The following is an 18,229-nucleotide window of genomic DNA, read 5'->3' as shown; positions in this document are numbered from 1 at the left end:
GGTAGCAGGAATGCAAGCAACCTTGCTGCTCAGAGCCTGTGGCACTGGGCCCTGGACGTGGGGCACGCAGCACCAGTCCTCCCTACCCCCGGGCCAGTCACCTTGCTGCAGGATCCCCACCCCACCTTCCCACCCAGCAGCCCGTCCTCCCCCAGAGCCCAGCCCAAAGCAGAGGGCGAATCAGGAATAGCACTGCAAGGCAGTAAATCCACGGGGCTCCTCCCTGCCCCAGCCTGGTGCTGAGGGCTCCCTCCCGCCGCCCAGGACAGAGGAGCAAGGCGATGACAGCACGGTCTGCTTCTGAGCTTTAATGGCAAAGCAGCAGCGAGCACAGCAGGGTACGAGCCAGGAGCCAGCGCACCCATCACCTGCTGCCGAGAGCCCCACCGTGGACACCTGGGCGTGCTGGAGGGTGCCCTCTCCTGGCCTGGCACCGGAGGAAGGGCCGAAGAGCCGGGTCTGTGGGCAATGCCGGTCCGGCAGCGCTCTGCCGCACCGGGGCCTCGTGCGTTGGGCACCTCTGGCTGGGCACTCCACCCCCCGCCGCAGGGGTGCATGCGAGTCACAGGCCTCCTGCCCCTCCCCACACTCACCAGAGCCAGGACTGGAAATACCCTGGCTCCGCAACACAGGGGAGCGCAGGCCAAGGCCCTGGGTGGGCACAGCACATTTAAGTCTTTACTTGGAAAGAGGCCAGCCCCCCAGTCTCAGCGCTGCACCAGCCTGCTTCCCTCCACCGATCTCCAGCTGGGGAAACTGAGGTGCGAAGGTCCCACAAGCAGGTTGGCAGCAGCGCCAGGCCCTGTGCCCCGTGGGCTGCCACGAAGCAGCGAGTTTGCAGATTCCTCGGCACAGCTCCCCCCGTCGCACGAGGCGGGGTAGCACTGGGCAGGGTGGAAGAGGCCTTGCACTCAGCTTGAGCAGGCAGCAGGAGTGGGCGCGACGGCCTTGCTTCACTTCTGCAGCTGCAGGAAGGGGCTGAGTCTTCCCCCCGCACCTGAGGGGCATGTTGGCACCAACAAGATGCCACTGCCTTAGTCCAGCAGCTGACAGCTCTGCCCTCTGGGCAGCAGGGGCTGGTTCAGGGCGTAGTGGCAGATCTAGGGCTACCCTGGGCCCCTGTGGCTCTGGGGACGTGGTGGAGCAGGGGGGGTATACCAGGGCCCCAGCACTGCCCAGCCTGCACTGATGGGGGAGCAGGGGTCAGTCAAGATTACTGCTGCCCTCCCCACGGGCTCGGCTTGGGACCAGCAGCACCCACGACAGACACACGGCAAAGCCTCGGCGACAGCAGCACGGAGAGCCGGGCAGTCACCGGTGCCGCACGTGCTGCCCTCCCCCTGGCTCGAGAGGGAACAGCCCGCGTCCTACAGGGCCAGGTGGCAGATCCGCATGGGCTCTGCGTTCTGCCCCCCGTCGCTGAAGCAGGTGCTGAAGAAGGGGCAGAGCCCGGGGGCGGCAACCCGGCGGAAGGTGTAAAGGTGGGCCATGTCCTCAGCGTTGTAGAAGGCCACCGTGCCCGCCTGGCAGTCCAGCAGCACCCCCACTTTGCGCAGGCAGCGCGGGGGGTAGAGGCGCACCCAGGGCGCGGTGACAGCCCAGTACTCTGTGCGGTTCCTCAGGCGAAGGGACCAGTAGCCGTTCTCAGGGCACAGCTTCACCTTGGCCGTCCGGTCCGCCGACTCGGCCGCTACGCCCAGGTCCCACTTGGTCTTGTCGCCCACCCACACCTCCCAGTAGTGGCTCCCGGCTGTGAAGACCTCGGACCCCAGCACGTTCACACACTTCTGGAAGCGCTTGGGGCTGCTGGGGACGAGCTGGGGGGTCCTCCGCTCCGTCACTGCCCTCAGGTTTTCAGACAGCACCAGGTTGGGGTGGGCTGTCTCGGGGTCGAAGGTCAGCGGGGCAGGAGCTAGGACCGCGGATGAGCGTTTGTCAGGGTGCCGTGCACATCAGCTCCCCTTTGCTTTGCCTCGTCCAGGCACCCGTTACCCCCTCGCCTCCCCCAGGGCCCTGCCCAGTGTCAGACTCACCAGGGGAGATGGATGGCAGCATCCGTCTCCAGAAGATGTACTGCAGGGGGCCGCTGTACTGGTCTCGGAGGTGGTCGGCGTCAAAGGGAGGTGGGGCCTCCACATGCACCAAGGGCCTGGCAGAGGGAAGGGGCTGGAGTGAGGCACGGTGCAGACAGAGCGAGTTGGGGGGTGGGCGTAGCAGGCTGAAGCCAGGACCCTGGACGTGGTGGGGTGGGGGGGATATTCCCACAGACTGAGGCTTCTGCAGGCACCAAGGGAGTGGAGTTGGCAGGACAGGAGCCCCCCAGGAAGGGCAAGAGGATGCAACAGTCAGATGGCCAAGTGTCACCCCCTCCCTCTGCCTTGCTCCCTGGCCTAGAAGGGGCTCACTGGACCGGCTTTGGTAGTGGCTGGGCTCGAAGGGCAGGGCAGCCTGCAGGGGAGCAGCACGCAGGGCACGTGAGAGAGAACTGGGACATATACAGAGGGGCGCTGGCGACTGCCAGGCTCTGGCGGCAGCTGTTCCTATAGCACCGCTCCAAGGCGCAGACACTTCCCTTTGACAGCTGCCACGATCCCACGTGAGCCTGAAGGCTGCTCCAAGCTGTGTTTCTGAAGGTGATGGGGGGGGCTGCTGCCTGGGCCTCAAGATCTATTTTGCAACAGAGCTACTCTCCTCTGAGCCCGGCCAAGCGCCGACAGGCTCACGGAGAGGTGGCAGCAGGGAGGATGAGAGCCAGAGCTACTGAATGGAGCCTCCTGCTTTAGCTCTCGTATTTAAATTATCTTCCACTTCCCCCTTGGCATGCAATCCCCACCTGTGACGCCATTCCCAAGCTCCCTGGCCCCCGCCCTGGGAACTGTGCGCTGCCCGGGAGATCACCCAGCCCTGGCCGGGGGCTGCATCTTCCCTCCACCCTGGGCTGATTCTGCACCAGCAGCTTGCCAGATAATTGCAATGCTTTAAAACCTACAAAGATAAGGCCCCTCCCCCGTGTACCAGCAGCCCAGGCAAAGAGGGCAGATAAGAGGCTCGTAAAAAGAGCCGCAGTGCATTTCATGCCAGGCACGTACCTGATCTCCAAGCTCTCCACCTGCAGTGAGAAGCAGAGAAAATTACACAGCCATCAGCCTTCAGTCCTCCCGCTGCCCCAACAAACGCTGTCCTGCACTCAGGCACACAGCAAGGGAAGGGAAACCAGGGCAGCTGGCACTGGCAGGGAGGGGTCAGCCTGGCTGCCTGGGCAGAGGTTAAGGGGACGTGGAAGGGCTGGGAGATGAGGAGAGATGCTCCCAAAACCTGGTGCCACGCGGGAGAGGTCTCGATCCCCAGGGAGAAGGGAGGCAACTCATGACACCTTTCCCACAGGCCAAGTATCCTTGGATGTCTCCCGGCGCGGATGGCATCTTTGCCAAGAAACAGCCTTGCAAACCACCCCCCCGGCTCCCATCTACACCCCCCCCACGCCCCGTGGCAATGGCTGATGTGAAACCCCCCCGACATGGCTGGGGGATGTGGAGCTAGACCCTGCCTGCTCTGCCTCTGCTCAGGTGCGAGTGCACCAAGCCCTGGGCCTTGCCACAGCATGGTCCATTTCCTGCTCTCCTGCTTCCCCCACATCCCAGTGCCCTGCCTGGGCTTCTTGGCAAGCACTGGCCAGACGCTCACCTCCACCAGTGCCGAATCGTCCAGTTCACGCAGGGCTTGCTGTATGCACTCCATGTTCCTCCCCAGCTCCAGGATCCCATTCTCCAGTTGCCAGACGTCCCCCTGCAGCCTCACCAGCGACTCCTCCTCCTCTTTGGCCAGCTCCATCAATACTGCTCTCTCCTCTTCCACCAGGATCTGATGAAGTCGCTCAAACTCTGCCTGGATCTTAGCGTGCAGCTCCCCAGAGACTTTCTGTGAGAGGCAAAAAGCCACAAAACACCATGAAAGGGCTTGGAGGGTGATAAGCGTGGGGGGGGGGGGAATGGAGACTGAGTTGCAGCATGTTCATAGACCCACTTGTTTTTCCCCCCCCCAAGTGTTTCAGGTATGATCACAATTTCTGGGAAGGAGGGTGGGAGAGAGGCAACGCTACGGCTGCAGGGCTTTGGCTGCCCAAGGCACCCACTTTCACAGGGGTCCTTTAAAACAGGGCCCATGCGGCCTAGCGAATATGGAACCACCTTATGCGCCAGGAAGAAGCCAGTCTAAAGGCTGATGGTCACCACGATTCTCCCACCCCCTCCAATGGTTTTCCAGTCTGCAGCTCCATATTATTTAACACCTACTCCCCAGAATCAGGCCACCATCTCACCAACACGCAGCTCCTGCCTACACAACTGAGACATGCCACCCGTGCGGCTGACATTAGCACTACAGGACCGTGTTCCCCTGCACAGTGCATTAACTGCTGGCTAACGTAGTGGCCCAGAAGCAAGCTCTCTTTGGGGCTACCACGTTTCTGGAGAACGGGCAGGCAGAGAATAGCTATGCTGACCGCAGAGAGGGCAAAGGCAGCTGTTTTCCCTTGTGCAAAGCGACTCAAGCCGGCTGCTCCAGCTACTCGGATGGACTGTCTGGCCATGCAGCTTCTGGTTCCAGCCATTTCCCGTATCCAAACTTTCAATACGTTGAAAGCTGTCACAGGTGGTTTCTACTAGGCCCAGACCCAGCAATTATTTGCATCTCTGTATTAAAAACATGAGTCCCTAAACACCGTAGCTCAGAATACAGCTCTCAGTCTTAACAGACATGCACAGAGCTGTGATGCTGTAGCTATGTACCGACGGTCCATCTATGAACAGGAGACATAAGAGGTGCACACAGCCAACAGGCAGCAGGAGGCCCTCAGAAGACTGCAGCCAGTGTGACTGGCAGGAGTCACTAGTTGGCCACTGCTGAGTGTTTAGCAGGGACCATGGCAGAGATCAGATTTACAAGCCCTGGGCTCCTGGAGGTCACTACTTGGTGTTATAGGAGCAGGAAGACTCAGCTGAGCTGGAAGCTCTCCATGCCCTAAACGGACAAGATGCCTTAGGATGAACTGGGTGAAGTGATTAAGATGGAAGCAAAGTGGTAAGTAGCCCTTGGGCATCGTTCAGCTTCCTTCCCTGCTCTCCTAGGTGGCCTGTCTTCTCCACAGGAACATGCCGAATCGGTACGGCTGCCAGGTGTTGGCTTGGCTTCATCCCCACTCAGTGTTTGCTCCAGGCCAAATGGCTCCTTTGGATTCAGACTCAAAAGAAGGGCCAGCGCAGCTGCCTTTGCAACAGCATGTAGAGGGATTAGCACAACGCAGCTAGCGAAGGGAGGGAAACCCGAGTGGCTAGAGGCCTCTCAGCCCTGTTTTGTGGCCAGTTTCCCAGAACGACGCAGACACGGAAGCTGCTAAAATGAACCTCTTCCAAAAGCCTCTCTGACACCATGGTCGTACCCAAAGGACACTGCTCCCAGCTTGTTACCAGCCTACCTCCAACCTCCAGGGTAAGATTTGCAAGCGTTCTTCAGCAGCTTTGCCTCCCAAGCTCCCGAGATAAAAATGGATGTTAGGTTCCTAAGTCACCTTGGAGCTTTTGAAGAGGCTGTGCCTAATCTTGAGACCCTGAGCTGCAGCTCAGCCAGGCTCAGAGCAACTTGGAGGCACTCCCCTTCTTTAAACTGAACAGCCCTCATTTCTCAGGCTCTTCACAATCCTGGAGAGGGGGCTCTGTCAGGCCCATAATTGTTTTCCTTATCTCTCTCCATCACCTCCATTTCTGCTGCATCTCTCTTAAATGAAGCAACCAGAGCTGAATGCAGAATTCCAGGTAGAGGACGCACCACTGATTTCTATAATGGCCTTGTAATGGTCTCATTATTCTCTCTCCCATTTAGGAGGGTGGCGGCTGCTGCACACTGTATGGAGGTCTTTGTCAAGTGTCTCTAAATGAGCTTTGTGGCTTTGTCCTAGGAGATTACAATTAATTTAAAATCTAAATGACTCCTTCCATTGGGCAATTATGCTGTTTGTGTGCGCCAGCCCTGCCTGTGCTCTGCCTCACGTGGCCTGCTCACACTGGCACCAGGGGAACCACAGTGACTTACTGTGGCCTTCTGGCTCCCCTCATCGACACAATTTTATGTTGGCGGCAGAGTCTGCTACCTCCCTGCTCAGGCCCTTTTCCACTTCACTGCCACACGCAGCAGTGCGCCTCCCCTGCTGCCGATCCTTCTCCGGGAAGGGAACTGGCCATTTATTCGTGCTCCACTTCCTTCCAACTCTCAGCCAGATCTGAATTCACAACAGGTTTTGTTTGCTCCTTGCTCCGTCACTGTGCCTCTTGGGCATGGATTGTGGTGTCAGGGGCTGCAAAAAGGGAAGAAAGTGGCAGGGTCTGCCCCAAGGAGCTTACAATTCAGGGAAATACACGGCTTGAGTTCTGGTTTTTCTAGCACCCTCTCCTGACACCTTGGTCCAAGAATACCTCTGGATCTGTACCCAAGAAGGCTAAGATACCAATGCGCTGGAGACAGGTGGAAAGATGTGCTCAGCTGGGTCACCAGGCCTACAGACCCTGGTCCTGGTTTCCTGCTAGTGCTACATGTAAAAAAGTTATCTGCTCCTGTATCTCCGAGCATTTGCTTTTCAGTGGCCATCTTCAGTTTTCTTCTTTCTACCAGCTTCCTTTGTCTGAAGAGGACCTGTGACATCTGAAGAGCTTCTTGAACTTTTTAGCCTTAGCAGTTTCTCTCCTCTCCCTTGTCTGAAGCTCCACTTCCCCCTTTTCCATCCTGTTACCATTGCACAAGTGGCCACGGCACTAAGTCCAAGAGGCTTCTCGATGAGCTCCCAAAATTCTCCTTGCTAAGGCTCAGTATCTCTGGACTAGCTTTCCGCATGCTCCCGAGGACCGGGTCCTCTCCGACGGGTCAGAAGCAGGCCGAGCGTCCGTGCTCTCTCAGAAACAGGCTGCTCTCTGGTCGCATCAAACACCTTGCAGTTAAAAGCCCAGCGTCTCTCGCACCCCGAATCCAGGCCCGCCGCGGATTCTGGCAAGAGCCGTACATGACGCTGCGTTTCTTGAAACACCCTCTGAATACTCAACAGATAACAATTTGGGGTAAGCATAAGGGACAGTTCACTCCAGTTCCCCACCTAGTTCCTCTTTTGGCTTTCACAGCTGAACCGGCAATCTCGACTAAAGCCGCATCAGGCAGACATGCACACACAGCACGGACTGTTACCCGCAGCGCTATTCCACGTGGTTCGAGAGGTACCACTCCCCACAAACCCGCGCCACGCCGTTTAGTCAAGCGACACGGCCCCACCTGCTCAAGAACGTCGCAGGAGAGAAAAGATCTGGATTTTCCCAAGGTCCCGGAGCCTTTTGCTGGCTTTGTGCACTCCTCAGTAATTACCCAGCGCTGTCTCTAAGTGCTGCGATTAGAGCTCTTTATCTGCCTTTCTGAAAAGGCATCTCAGCGGATTGATTGTTATCTCGGCTGAGGAGCCTTTTCTGCCGCCCCTGCAGCAGCTCTACTTATTTTCCCGACTTTAGTCTGCTGCCTGTGATCTAAAGACACTTGGTGTAAAAAGAAAGAGAGCAGCCCTGGGAGACCCAGCTGCAAGTCTGCTTGCTGGCCAGGTCTGTCAGATCCCTCAGCTAACTTGCTACCCATAAATAAATCCCCCTTCGTTCTTCTTTCCTCCAGGGATCTTGCATCTAACCTGCCCTGCCCTGCAGACAGGCCAGAAAGAGCAGCGAAGCAGGACACTGCCAGCCCCCCTGGAGTGCTTCTCCAGACACACACTCCCACCCTGCTGGCAGCCTTCCCTTAGCCAAGCCAACGGCACTGCTCAGTCTATGCAGGAAGCACTAGGAGCAGGGGTTTACCGTCAGGCTGCAGATATCTTCCTCCACCGCGTGCTTCGTATGCATACGGCGCTCCATCTCTCTCTGGTGAGCTTGCAGCACATCTTCAAGCTGTTTCTATGAATACAAAACAAGCAGAGTGGCACAAAGCTCTCTAACAGAGCAACAGCCCTGTACACAGCACTGACAGCTGTCCAGGTGGATGAGGGAAAAGAGACATTGTGGGAAGGTTTGTGTTTTGGGAACGAAGGCCCTTGCTCCATGTTACACCATTAACTGGTTAACCACACAATAAATATAGACAGGTCCCACGTGCAAAGTAAGGCCAGCCACATGTGCAAAGTAACGATTGCACAATTCACTGGTTAGTTATGCCATACCGTAGACTGGCCACCTGTGCAAAGGAATCATTGCGCTATAAATGTGTCCACCCAACTATAAAGAAAACCAACCCGCTACAAAGATAGTGCTTGAAGATGTGCAACAACCTTGTAGCTAGTCTCCAAGCAGCTTTCATGTGAACGTGTGCTGGGGCCTACGCTTGGTACGTGCTAGTGTGAGAATCGCCCCGTTCTCAGGCTGCCTGGTACAGAAGCCTGACAAGCCTCTGCTTGGAAGAGGCAGGGGCAGGAACTCTCCTTTCCCTTGGTTACGTGGCACCTAGCACACGCGCTGCACACAAACAGCCGGTGCAATCATGCAAGACAAGGAGCAGCCGCACAAAAGCTGAGCTGGAGTCTGTAACATGCCGGGGGCTAGAAAGGGCACTGGGGAGCCAGTGCTGCCCTCTGCACCGTGTACGGACAGGGAGGCGATTTCACAGCTAAATGAACCTGGCTTGGAAACAGGTGGGAGGGATACCGGGCAGGCACAGCACCCGGGCCTGGCGCCGTGGCTCACCTGTATTTGCCTCCGGTGCTCCTGGAGGCCGCAGCGCCGCACCTTCTCCACCACCCCCGCTACCAGGTAGGGGGTGCGGAAGGTGCAGCCGGGGATCTCCCTGCGGCACTGGGGGCAGGAAGGCGGGTGCTGGGTGCTCTGCCAGTGGGCCTGGATGCAGCCCTTGCAGAAGTGGTGCATGCACTCCAGCATGACCGGCTCCGTGAAGAGGTCGCAGCAGATGGGGCAGGTTAGCTCCTCCAGCAGGCTCTGCTCCGTGCCGCGGCCCGCCATGCCTGCGCACAGACACCTGCCTGTATCCCCCTCCGGGCGAGCCCCGGCTCTGCTGCTGCTGCAGGCACCCACCTCAGTGCCCCTCCCCGCTTCGGCCACTGCCAGGGCCGGCGGGCGCCTGGGGGGGACTGCGCTGGGACCCAGAGCCGCGCCCCGGGCTGGGCAGGCTCCCCGCCCCCAGCACAAGGGACTTTCCACAGGGCCGGGCCCCAGTGAGCTGCAGGGCAGAGTCCAGAGGCCAGAGGCCAGGCCGGCGGCACGGAGCTGCTTTCACTTCCCCTGCGTGTCAGCGGGGCACAGCCCCGAGCGGCCCCCCGCCCCGCCGGACCCCGAGGCCCAGCACAACCCCGGGCAGCGCCGCCCGGGAAGGGGGCTGCCCGGCGCCCGCGGGCTGGAACGGGGCTCCCCGCCCGCCCCGCACCCCTGCTGCCCCGCCTTGCACCCCCACCACCTGACACCCCCAACCATGACACCCCTGCCAGCCTTACACCCCCGCCTTGCACCCCCAACCACAACACCCCTGCCAGCCTTACACCCCCTGCCTTGCACCCCAATCACCTGACACCCCCGCCTTGCACCCCCAACCCCGACACCCCTGCCAGCCTTACACCCCCTGCCTTGCACCCCAATCACCTGACACCCCCCCTTGCACCCCCAACCACGACACTCCTGCCAGCCTTACACCCCCTGCCTTGCACCCCAATCACCTGACACCCCCCCTTGCACCCCCAACCACGACACCCCTGCCAGCCTTACACCCCCTGCCTTGCACCCCAATCACCTGACACCCCCGCCTTGCACCCCCAACCACGACACCCCTGCCAGCCTTACACCCCCTGCCTTGCACCCCAATCACCTGACACCCCTGCCTTGCACCCCCAACCACGACACTCCTGCCAGCCTTACACCCCCTGCCTTGCACCCCAATCACCTGACACCCCCCCTTGCACCCCCAACCACGACACCCCTGCCAGCCTTACACCCCCAACCACCTGCCACCCCCGCCTTGCACCCCGCGCCCCATTACCGCTCCGCTCCGCTCTGCCCCGCCGTCCGCACTCCGACCCCGCGCCCCCCCCCCTCGCTCCCGCCCTTCCCCGCGGAGTGACGCGCGGCTGCTCCAATCCGAGCCCGCCCCGCCCCCGGGGCCCCAGCGCGTGACGGCGTCACGGGGACACGCAGCGCGAGGCGCCCGGCGCGGTGTGCGCATGCGCGGCCGCAGCCCCGGGCAGCACGTGGCGCCGCCTTGGGCGGGGTGCGAGGCGGGGCGCGGGGCCTCGAGGCCCTTGGAGCAGATCAGCGGGGCAGGCCCACCTCGGGCGTGGGGCGAGGAGGGCGGGCAGCCTCCGCCACCCATAGCAGCGGGGGCTGGAGCAGGGCTGGGGCTGTGGGGGAGACCTCCAAAGCCAGGGGACGCGCAGCAGCAGCAGCAGCAGCAGCAGCAGCCGAGCCCGGTTCCTGCGTATTGGCCCGCTTCAAGTTTTCCCTGGAACCCCAGACTGGACTGCGAGCTGGCCCCAGGCCCCTGCTGCTGCCCCCGGTCGTGGTGGTCTGGCACTCAGGCCTATGCACCATGCAGCGTTGCTGCTGGCGTTCGTTTGCTTGATACACGAACGAGGCGTAGCCTCCTCCTGGCGCGGGACAGGTGCCCGCTGCGGCTGTGCCGACCTGCTCCAGTGTCAGCATTTGCGTTTGAGCTGGGAGGGCACTGTGCACCCAGAGTGGGCAAATGCATCCTTATCTGGCCCATCACAGCCAGGGGCTGCAGCCCCAGCACTGACTGTTCGCTGGCAGGCCGTGGCGGGGGGTGCATTCGTGGCTCGGTGCAGTCTGAGGGTGGCCAAGTTGGAGGAGTTTACCCTCTGCTCCGTCGTGACCAGAGGCGAAAGTGCCTTGGAGAAGTGATGCTGAGAAGAGTTGCCCAGCTCCCCCAACCGCACCTGTAGGCCACTCCGGCGGGCGTCTCTCTCCGAGTTTGCTCTTCTGCTCCAGCTCCGTGCTGAGCTCTTCATCCATGCCGATAATCACAATTCCACAATGCTACGTACGAGTGCACGGGATGACGCTTCCCGAGAGACCCGCGTTTGCCACCAGACGTAGCTGAGTGCTCTCTCGTGGCTCTCCAAGGGCCTACGAATATCAGCATTTGAGACAAAACCCGACCGACCCTGTGAGATGCTTCAACTCAGTCGAAGCCTGCAGCTACTCAGCGATGCTCTGGGGTCTTGTTCATCTCCCAAACAAGTCCATGGTGTCAGACCAGCGCGCGCCACTCTGTTAAAATGGTCGTTGTTGTTCCTCAAAAGGAGCAGGAGGGAGATGGGAAGCTAACGGGCTTGGTTTTTTTCCTGCCCTTTCTATTGAACAACATTAACTTACAAAATTGTATTTCGGCAAGTCTCAATCTTTGCCTTTGTCATCTCTAGAAAAGCAGCCAGGTGCCGTAATGCAACAAGCAGACGGAAAGAAAAGGGACAAAGCAAGATGATTATTGTAATTGTGTCTGCTCCGTGACAGCTGGAGCAGAGTTATGAGGGCGCGCTTATTCCCCCCCTTGGACACCAAGCTCCCTTTGCTCTTTTAGTGGCAGCTTATCAAAGACCATTTCAGAATCAGCCAGAAAACTCAGGGAATGTTATCTATTTTTGTCTTTTCAGCCTCCGTGTCATTAACTGGTCGCTCAATCAATCCACCTCCAGCCAGATGTATTATCCTGAGGTCTTCAGGCCCACGTTTCCACCTGGCTGCTTTTAACTGTGCCATCAGTGCTTGTGGGTGCAGCTAGCTGTGTGTGCACAGCCCCAGCATATGTGTGTGTGTGTGTGTGTGTGCATGCAAAATGCAGGATTCTCCATGTGCAAACGGGATCCTGTGTGCGTGCGAGGGGTGGGGGAAGACACCTGGCAGTTCAGCTCAGAATTATTTCCCATGAAGTCTTGGGAAACAAATGGCCCGTGTAGCAGGAGGGAGAACTCGACTGCTGCATACTCGGTGAGCTGGAACTTGAGTGGGAGGGGAGATGGAGGGCAGGGGGCGTCCCATGGGACCGTGCCCCTGTCTGGGGGGAGAGGGGTGACTGTGGTCTCACAAGGCAGAGGGAAGGAGGAGAAGGCTCCCAACGAGTGCCTGTCACTACGGGGTCTGCTGTTCTCTGCCATCCCCGGGGGGGTTGTTCAGCAGTGCATGGAGCTGCCCCTCCCTGTGTGCTCAGGTCACTGGTTTTCCACTTGACTCCACACCGAACAAATCTCTTTAACTTGCCTCATAGCTTCACGACCCCTGCAGCAACCGCCGCTGAATCTCACCCACCTCTGCGTGGCGGCCTCGTTGCCTTCTGGTGCCAAACTGCCTGTCTCGGAGCCCCGATGAGAGCAGTGCCTTGAAGTCTGGAGCCGGGGATGAGCTCTCTGCTTGCTGCCTGGCTATGCTAGGCACCAGCCACTTCTTGGGGACAGCCCGGTGCTGAGGTACCGAGCCGCAGCACAGCCCTGCATGGCCGTGAGTCCAGTAACAGGACCCACACCCCTTCCAGTCCACTCGATCTATGCAGCCAGGGGCCTCTCCGGCCACCTCCCTCCCCTCTCCGAGCCATGTGGAGGTAGAACGTGCGTTCCCAGCACCGGCCAAGGCTCCCCCCTTTGCGTGGGAGAGGGTGTGCAAATTTTGCCATCAGAAAAGCAGGAAGGCACCAGTTTAGGGTCCCCACTGACAGCCAGGGAAGGAGGGAGAGGGGGGAAAGGCTGGGAGGTCTGCAACAGGTCAAGCCTGGAAGGGGCCGAGGAGCCTGGAGAACCCGGCAGAGCTGCGTTATTGCATGATTATTGTACGGCCCTCAGCTACCGGTCGCTGCGGCTGCCTGTGCTACAGGGAGCAAGCAGGAAATGAAACAATGGTCCGAGATAAGGGATCCGTGTAAGCAACTGTGGTGAGGCTCCGGGCACCGCCTGGGCTGTCCAGGGGGAAGATGCTCTTGCCAGGCACCTGCCCCAGGTCCCATGGCTCATCTGCCAGGGCCTGGAGTTCAAGCAGACCCCAAACAGTTACCAGGACCCCCCAGGGGTGCGCATGCATGCGAGTGGGCAGCAGCGGCTGGACGCGGAGTAACTTGGGGAGAGCCAGAAGATGCAGGATGGCAGTGGGGGGTCAAGGGGAGGGGGTCTCTGCTAGGTGGATTCCCAAGGGACGGATCCAGGTGCGGCCAAGTCACGGCCGCTGGTTGTTTTCACCTGTTTCGGGACGGCTGTGCTCCGCCGGGGGAGTGCATGCATGGACCACGGGAAGGTTTCTTGCAGGGGTGGCTCCTGCTGCGTTGGAGTAGCAGGTGGAAGATCAGGGCCAGGGCACTAGATGCTGCACCTTGGTGCTGGGTAGCTTCTTGATTGAGTTTCTTACTGCAGGACTAGATAAAAGGCTCTCACAAGTGATGACTGAGCACACAATGATGGCAAGGTCCCATGGGGGTAGGGGTGGTAGTGACCTTGGAGGGAGCTCTCAGTGCGGGGCTGGGTCAGCTCTGCCTGTCCCTGGGCAGGGGTGAAGGGCAGGCGACGTGGCGGGGGGCTGCCAAGCTGCAACGTCTGCCCAGCCTGGCCCCGCACCCTTGTGTAAACCGCCGTGGGTGAGCCTGCCAGGGGCTGACACATTAGCGAGCGAGCTTCTCCATCTTGGCATGGCCCTGCCACGAGGCAGCTCCGTCTGCATACCACGCGGAGCCTCGCGCTCCCTCCGCCAGGCTGACCCGGCGCTGCAGACGCTGGGGCGGTTTCTGCCGCGGCTTGTCTTCGGGGCGATTCTGCGCTTTGCTTTGGTCTTCCCCGTCCAGGTCTACGTCCCTCCCTGCTAGCAGCGCAGCCTCCTGGCTCGGAGCCCTTGCTTCCTCCCGAACCCAGGCCCCGGCCAGGCAAGTCTGGCTAAGAGCAGCCCAAACCCCCCTGCAGCCGCTTGTGGTTCACAGCCGTGAGCCTCCAGGCACATCCATTCCCAAAGCTGCTATTCCTTGCCTGATCCTGGGTTTTTTGCTACGTTCATACGCAGTTGCCACCAAGCGCTGTTGTACACAGTGCTCCTGGGTGTCACATATGGCAGCCTCGGGTCTGTTAAGCGAATGATTCGTTTGCAGCTTCACGGCAGCAGAAAGCCACAAAAGCCACCGGGTTGCCTGGAGGGGGACTCCACGGAAAGCCAAGGACCCTGCAGGCTGGGGGGCATCGCAAAGGGCTGCATCCGTGCCAAGTGCAAGCTGCCGTGTGCAAGCGCTCACACTTACGCTTGCTCCTTGGGGCTAGTATGGCTTCTAGGGTTGGGGCTGGGCTCCATCCATGGCCAGGCCCTGCCGCGAGAAGTCTTCGCCTGAGCTCTGCGCTCCAGTGTTAATTAAAACGACTTCCACCCTGTGTCGAGCCGAGCTGAGTGTCGTGTGCAGTCGTACATCGCGGCACCAGCCTTCGAAGTTACTCGCGAACCCGCGTGATCGTCAGAAAGAAGCACGAGGGATATCGTCATCTAGCAGCGAGCGCGGCCCGCGGTCCCCCCGCCCAGCGCCCGAAGGAGCTCCGTCAGCCTCGCGAAGCTGCTCGAAAGTGCTCGCTCCTGGAGCCGTCACCACAACAACCCGCAGTCGTTGAAGGCGGGGAAGCACCTTGCGCAGCCAATATTTGGCTTTCCAACTCTGAAGTGAAGAGGCATGAACTTCACGGGCGGGGGGATGGAGTGGGATGGGGGAAACGAAGCGCTGTGGCAAATTTGGAGGCGCAGCGCGTGCTCGGGGGGAAGGGGAGGGTGGAGGCAGGGGGTGCAGAGAGCTGGTGATTTGCCCATCCTGATGCCTGTGCTATGGCGCTATTGCCCCCGGCCCCTAGCGAGTGCCTCGGCTGCCCCTCGTCCCTGGGCAGAGCTGGGGCAGCTGCTGCTGAGGCTAGCAGGGTGCGATCGTTTCACACCTCCGGCTGACCACGCAGGCCAGGCCTGAGCACGTCCCCTGGATTAAATCTGACCTGGTTTCCTTTTGTTTTGGGGCAGAGCGGCTGAGGGCAGCACATACCACTTCCATCTGCAGCGGTGTCGGGCTTATGCGGATTAGCGCTGCCCAGACCTCGCCCCAGTCCCCCTGTGGGGAGGGGATGTTCGACCCCAAGAGAAAACCCTGCTGCCCCGGGAGGCTCCTCATTCCCAGTGACACGGACCCTTTGATGCAGGAGGTGCCAGCACGCGCGTGCTAAGAGGTACTGAGTCAGCCCCTCGCTCATGCCACGATGGATACGGGGAGCCACCCTCCGACCTAGCACCCAGATGCCTGGCAGTGCAGCCAAGCCTCTTCTACTCCACGAGTTTCACACTGTGACCATCACGCCTTGCGCTGGGGAGAAACCTGCCGCTTCCTTCTCCAGCTTTGAGTGGGACTGGTGGTCCGTAGGCTCCCCCATCTCCCTGCTCCAGCCTGGCGTTTCAAGGGGAAACCCTTTCTGAGAAACGTGGCACAGGAAGCATGCAGTCCCTGAGCGGCAGCTTGGAAAGCGGCTCGGGCGCTCCCTGCCGAATGGGCCGGGAAGGGGCAGTAGCCTATTGCACCTCATTAGAGTTCGGGACATGTCTGGTCCATCACTTTGCAGGGGCACGGGAAGGACAAACCCCGAGCTCCCTCCCATCCCAGCTGCTTGGGACACCAGGCCTGTTCCTTTCCACCCTCCCAGGAAGGCGCTGCTACCCCACGGGCCCTCTCCTCCTGCTCTGGCCTAGGCCGGGCTTGCAGACGTGATGGGCTGCAGCACAAAGCCCCAGTGCAAGCAGCTGAGGTCCTGGCTCCCCCCTGGAAGGCTGCACTAGGGCTCTAGGGTCACCCCAACTCTGCTTCCAGCTGTGTCTGCTGCCCCGGGGTGGGCCAGGTAAGGCTCTGATGTCTTTCCAGGAGAGGGTGAGGTTGCTGGCAGGAAAGGGAGGAGGACAATGAGCTCCTTCCAGCGCCAGCCAGCCTGTTCAGCTGGTACAGCCTTGTCCCAGCGCTGTCAGGGAGGCAGCTGGCAAGGCACCGCTGGTGCCTTGCAGCTTTGGGCTGGATCTGGCCAGGAAAAGATCCTCACTGCAACACAGTGGGCCCTTACGGGTGGAAAGCAGGAGTATGGGGCCTGAGCACTGCAGCCCCTTTCACCTTAGCAGAGCCTGTGGGGACAAGGGGACAAGGAGGGAGGAAAGGGGAAGGGCAAGTCTTTTCTCCTCCCATTTGACTGAGGTGTGGCTAAGTGCTTTGCCCAAGGTCACACGGGACATCGGTGTCAGAGCAGGGCCACTGAAGCCCCCCGGCCTATGCCCACGCACTGAGCAGCATCCTCCGGGTTGCCTCCAGTGGACGATGCAATGATTATTCAGCCCTGGGCCTGGTGAGCTGTTTTGAAGACAAGAGACCCTTAGCAGAAGCTGTTCGGTCAGCGGCTGCCGTATGAATTGAAAGCAACAGCCTCCCAGCACAGCGGCGAGGCTCTGAGCCCAGGCACTTGCCCAGGGGAGGGATCAAGGCAGCCGCCAGAGCTGGAGCTGAGGCACACCAGGCTCTGCACGCGGTAACCCCGCCAGCTACCCTGTCAGCAGCAAGACTGAGTGCATCTGGCAGGACCGCGAGGGAACGGGGTGCAAGGTCCTAACTAAGCGGGTGTAACTAAGTGCAGGCAGCTCCGCGCGGGGCTGGGTGCCTCCCTGGGAATTCAGACCTGTCAGGAGTCGAGGAGAACCAGAGCCCTCAGAGCGGCTGCAGGGGATGGGCATCGAGCTGCGCCCGGTCCTGCACACCTCGCCAGCTCCTGACTTAGACCTGCCTGCCTCAGCCACCAGCGCCCACCGCCTGCTGCATGTTTGCAGGCGGCTGGTCCCTGGAGCTGGCCCCTCAGCTGGGGCCTGCCCGCTCTGGGAAGGAGACAGGCCATTGCACAGATGAACTGAACCCAAAGACTGCCTGGAAGCCTTTGTGCAGGCTGGAGGGTCCATGCTCCCATTTGCTGGCAGCCGCAGCCCCACGCACCTGAGCTGCCTCTGCGCCGAACTTCCCAGCACCAAGCCCAGGGTGCTGTTTCCCAGGGCAGCCCCTATAGGTGTCTCTGCCCAGCCTGAAAGCAAAAGCTCTGGGCAGGAGTTGCCTTCTGGGGCCCCTGCTCTTCACTGAACCAAGCGAATGCAGGGGCCAAAGCAGGTGCAAGGCAGGAGTGCGAGGAGCTGTGCAAGGGAGTGTGTGAATGGAGCTGACCGGGAAAGGAAGCAGGAGGGCGGCTCCGGCATGTAGGATGCTAGCCTGAGCTCCCAGTGGCCTGTGGGCTCCATGCCTCTCCTTGTCTCCAGCCCATCTGTAAAATGGGTACAGCTGCCTCATGAGGGGAGGCTGGGAAGCTCGCGGTCCTAGCGCCCCCTGTGCGCAGCTTGCAGTTGGTCCGTCCCTGCTGGGCATTTCGATGGCGTGGCCGTGTGGCCCAAATTGGCTTGAGTGGCAGGGAAATGTCCCCATTCTGGCCACTGCACCGCCTCTCGGGCTTCCCAGCCTGGCGTGGCACCCCTTGCCAAGTGTGGCTGGGAGTCTCCTGGCTCTCTGCAGCTCAGCCCTGCACCAGGAGGGCTGTGCACAAGTGCACGCGCAGCAGGACTCCTCCGGGGAACGCGGGGTGGGGATCCCACAGGGGGTGAGAAGGAAAAGGGGTTCAGGCCATGGGGCCTTCCCAGCTGCTTACACTCAAAAATCAGGTGCCCCCGTCATCCTGCAGGCATCCCAGAGCCCCATGCCCAGACCCGAGCCTCCTGCAACAGCGCTGTAAGCCAAGAGCCAGCCTGGGGCTCGGGGACATGTGCTGCGGGATCGATCCCGTGCAGGCAGCAGGGACAGCTGGCGGGTGCGAGGAAGGCTGTGATCAAGCGAAGCAAACAGGGTGGTTCAGCCCCATGGCCCCCTGCCCTTGGCAATCAGAGCAGCTCAGGATGCCACTGTCACGCCAGCGCCTGGTGAGATGGCCGAGGGGTGCCAGCAGGATCCCACGACGCTGGGGCCTGCTGGGGCAGCTCTGTGCGGCGGGCACAGGTCAAGGCTGCCCCTGCTCCCTGCATTCCCAGGCCGCGGTGTTGCCGAGTGCTGTTTTCCCTCTGGGGTGCTCTGAGGCCAGGAGAGTCTGGTGGAGCAGGACCGCGGGTCCACTGCGGAGTTGGAAGGATGCCCACGGCTGGACCCGGAC

The 18,229-nt window shown here is 60.5% G+C and overlaps 1 protein-coding gene across 2 annotated transcripts; it reads right to left on the bottom strand.

Annotated features, from left to right (window-relative positions):
- Nucleotides 1-293: 293 nt before the first annotated feature.
- On the bottom strand, nt 294-10,118 carry LOC149856145 (zinc-binding protein A33-like). 2 transcript variants are annotated; one of them, XM_090020452.1, is made up of 7 exons: nt 10,057-10,118; nt 8,757-9,031; nt 7,878-7,973; nt 3,685-3,918; nt 3,090-3,109; nt 2,034-2,149; nt 294-1,912 (listed from the first exon to the last, which is right to left on the bottom strand). In XM_090020452.1, the coding sequence occupies exons 2-7, from the start codon at nt 9,027-9,029 to the stop codon at nt 1,368-1,370; spliced, it is 1,284 nt and encodes a 427-aa protein (XP_089876578.1). In that variant the 5' UTR covers nt 9,030-9,031; nt 10,057-10,118; the 3' UTR covers nt 294-1,367. The 2 variants fall into 2 exon arrangements, with proteins under 2 accessions (XP_089876578.1, XP_089876579.1); XM_090020453.1 differs by lacking the exon at nt 10,057-10,118 and having other exon boundaries at nt 8,757-9,445.
- Between the last annotated feature and the right edge of the window lie 8,111 nt (nt 10,119-18,229).

Source organism: Crocodylus siamensis, chromosome 10, assembly GCF_052110815.1.
Source record: "Crocodylus siamensis isolate JL-2025a chromosome 10, ASM5211081v1, whole genome shotgun sequence".
NCBI lineage: Eukaryota > Metazoa > Chordata > Crocodylia > Crocodylidae > Crocodylus > Crocodylus siamensis.
This window is presented reverse-complemented; position numbering and strand designations above follow the sequence as displayed.

What these genes read in the sequence shown, in the direction of transcription:
- LOC149856145 (XM_090020452.1), bottom strand. Translation starts at nt 9,029, where the DNA reads ATGGCGGGCCGCGGCACGGAGCAGAGCCTGCTGGAGGAGCTAACCTGC. An exon ending in AGCACCGGAGGCAAATACAG is followed by an intron (nt 7,974 to 8,756) that starts GTGAGCCACGGC and finishes TTGTATTCATAG; the next exon opens with AAACAGCTTGAAGATGTGCT. An exon ending in AAGATATCTGCAGCCTGACG is followed by an intron (nt 3,919 to 7,877) that starts GTAAACCCCTGC and finishes TGCCTCTCACAG; the next exon opens with AAAGTCTCTGGGGAGCTGCA.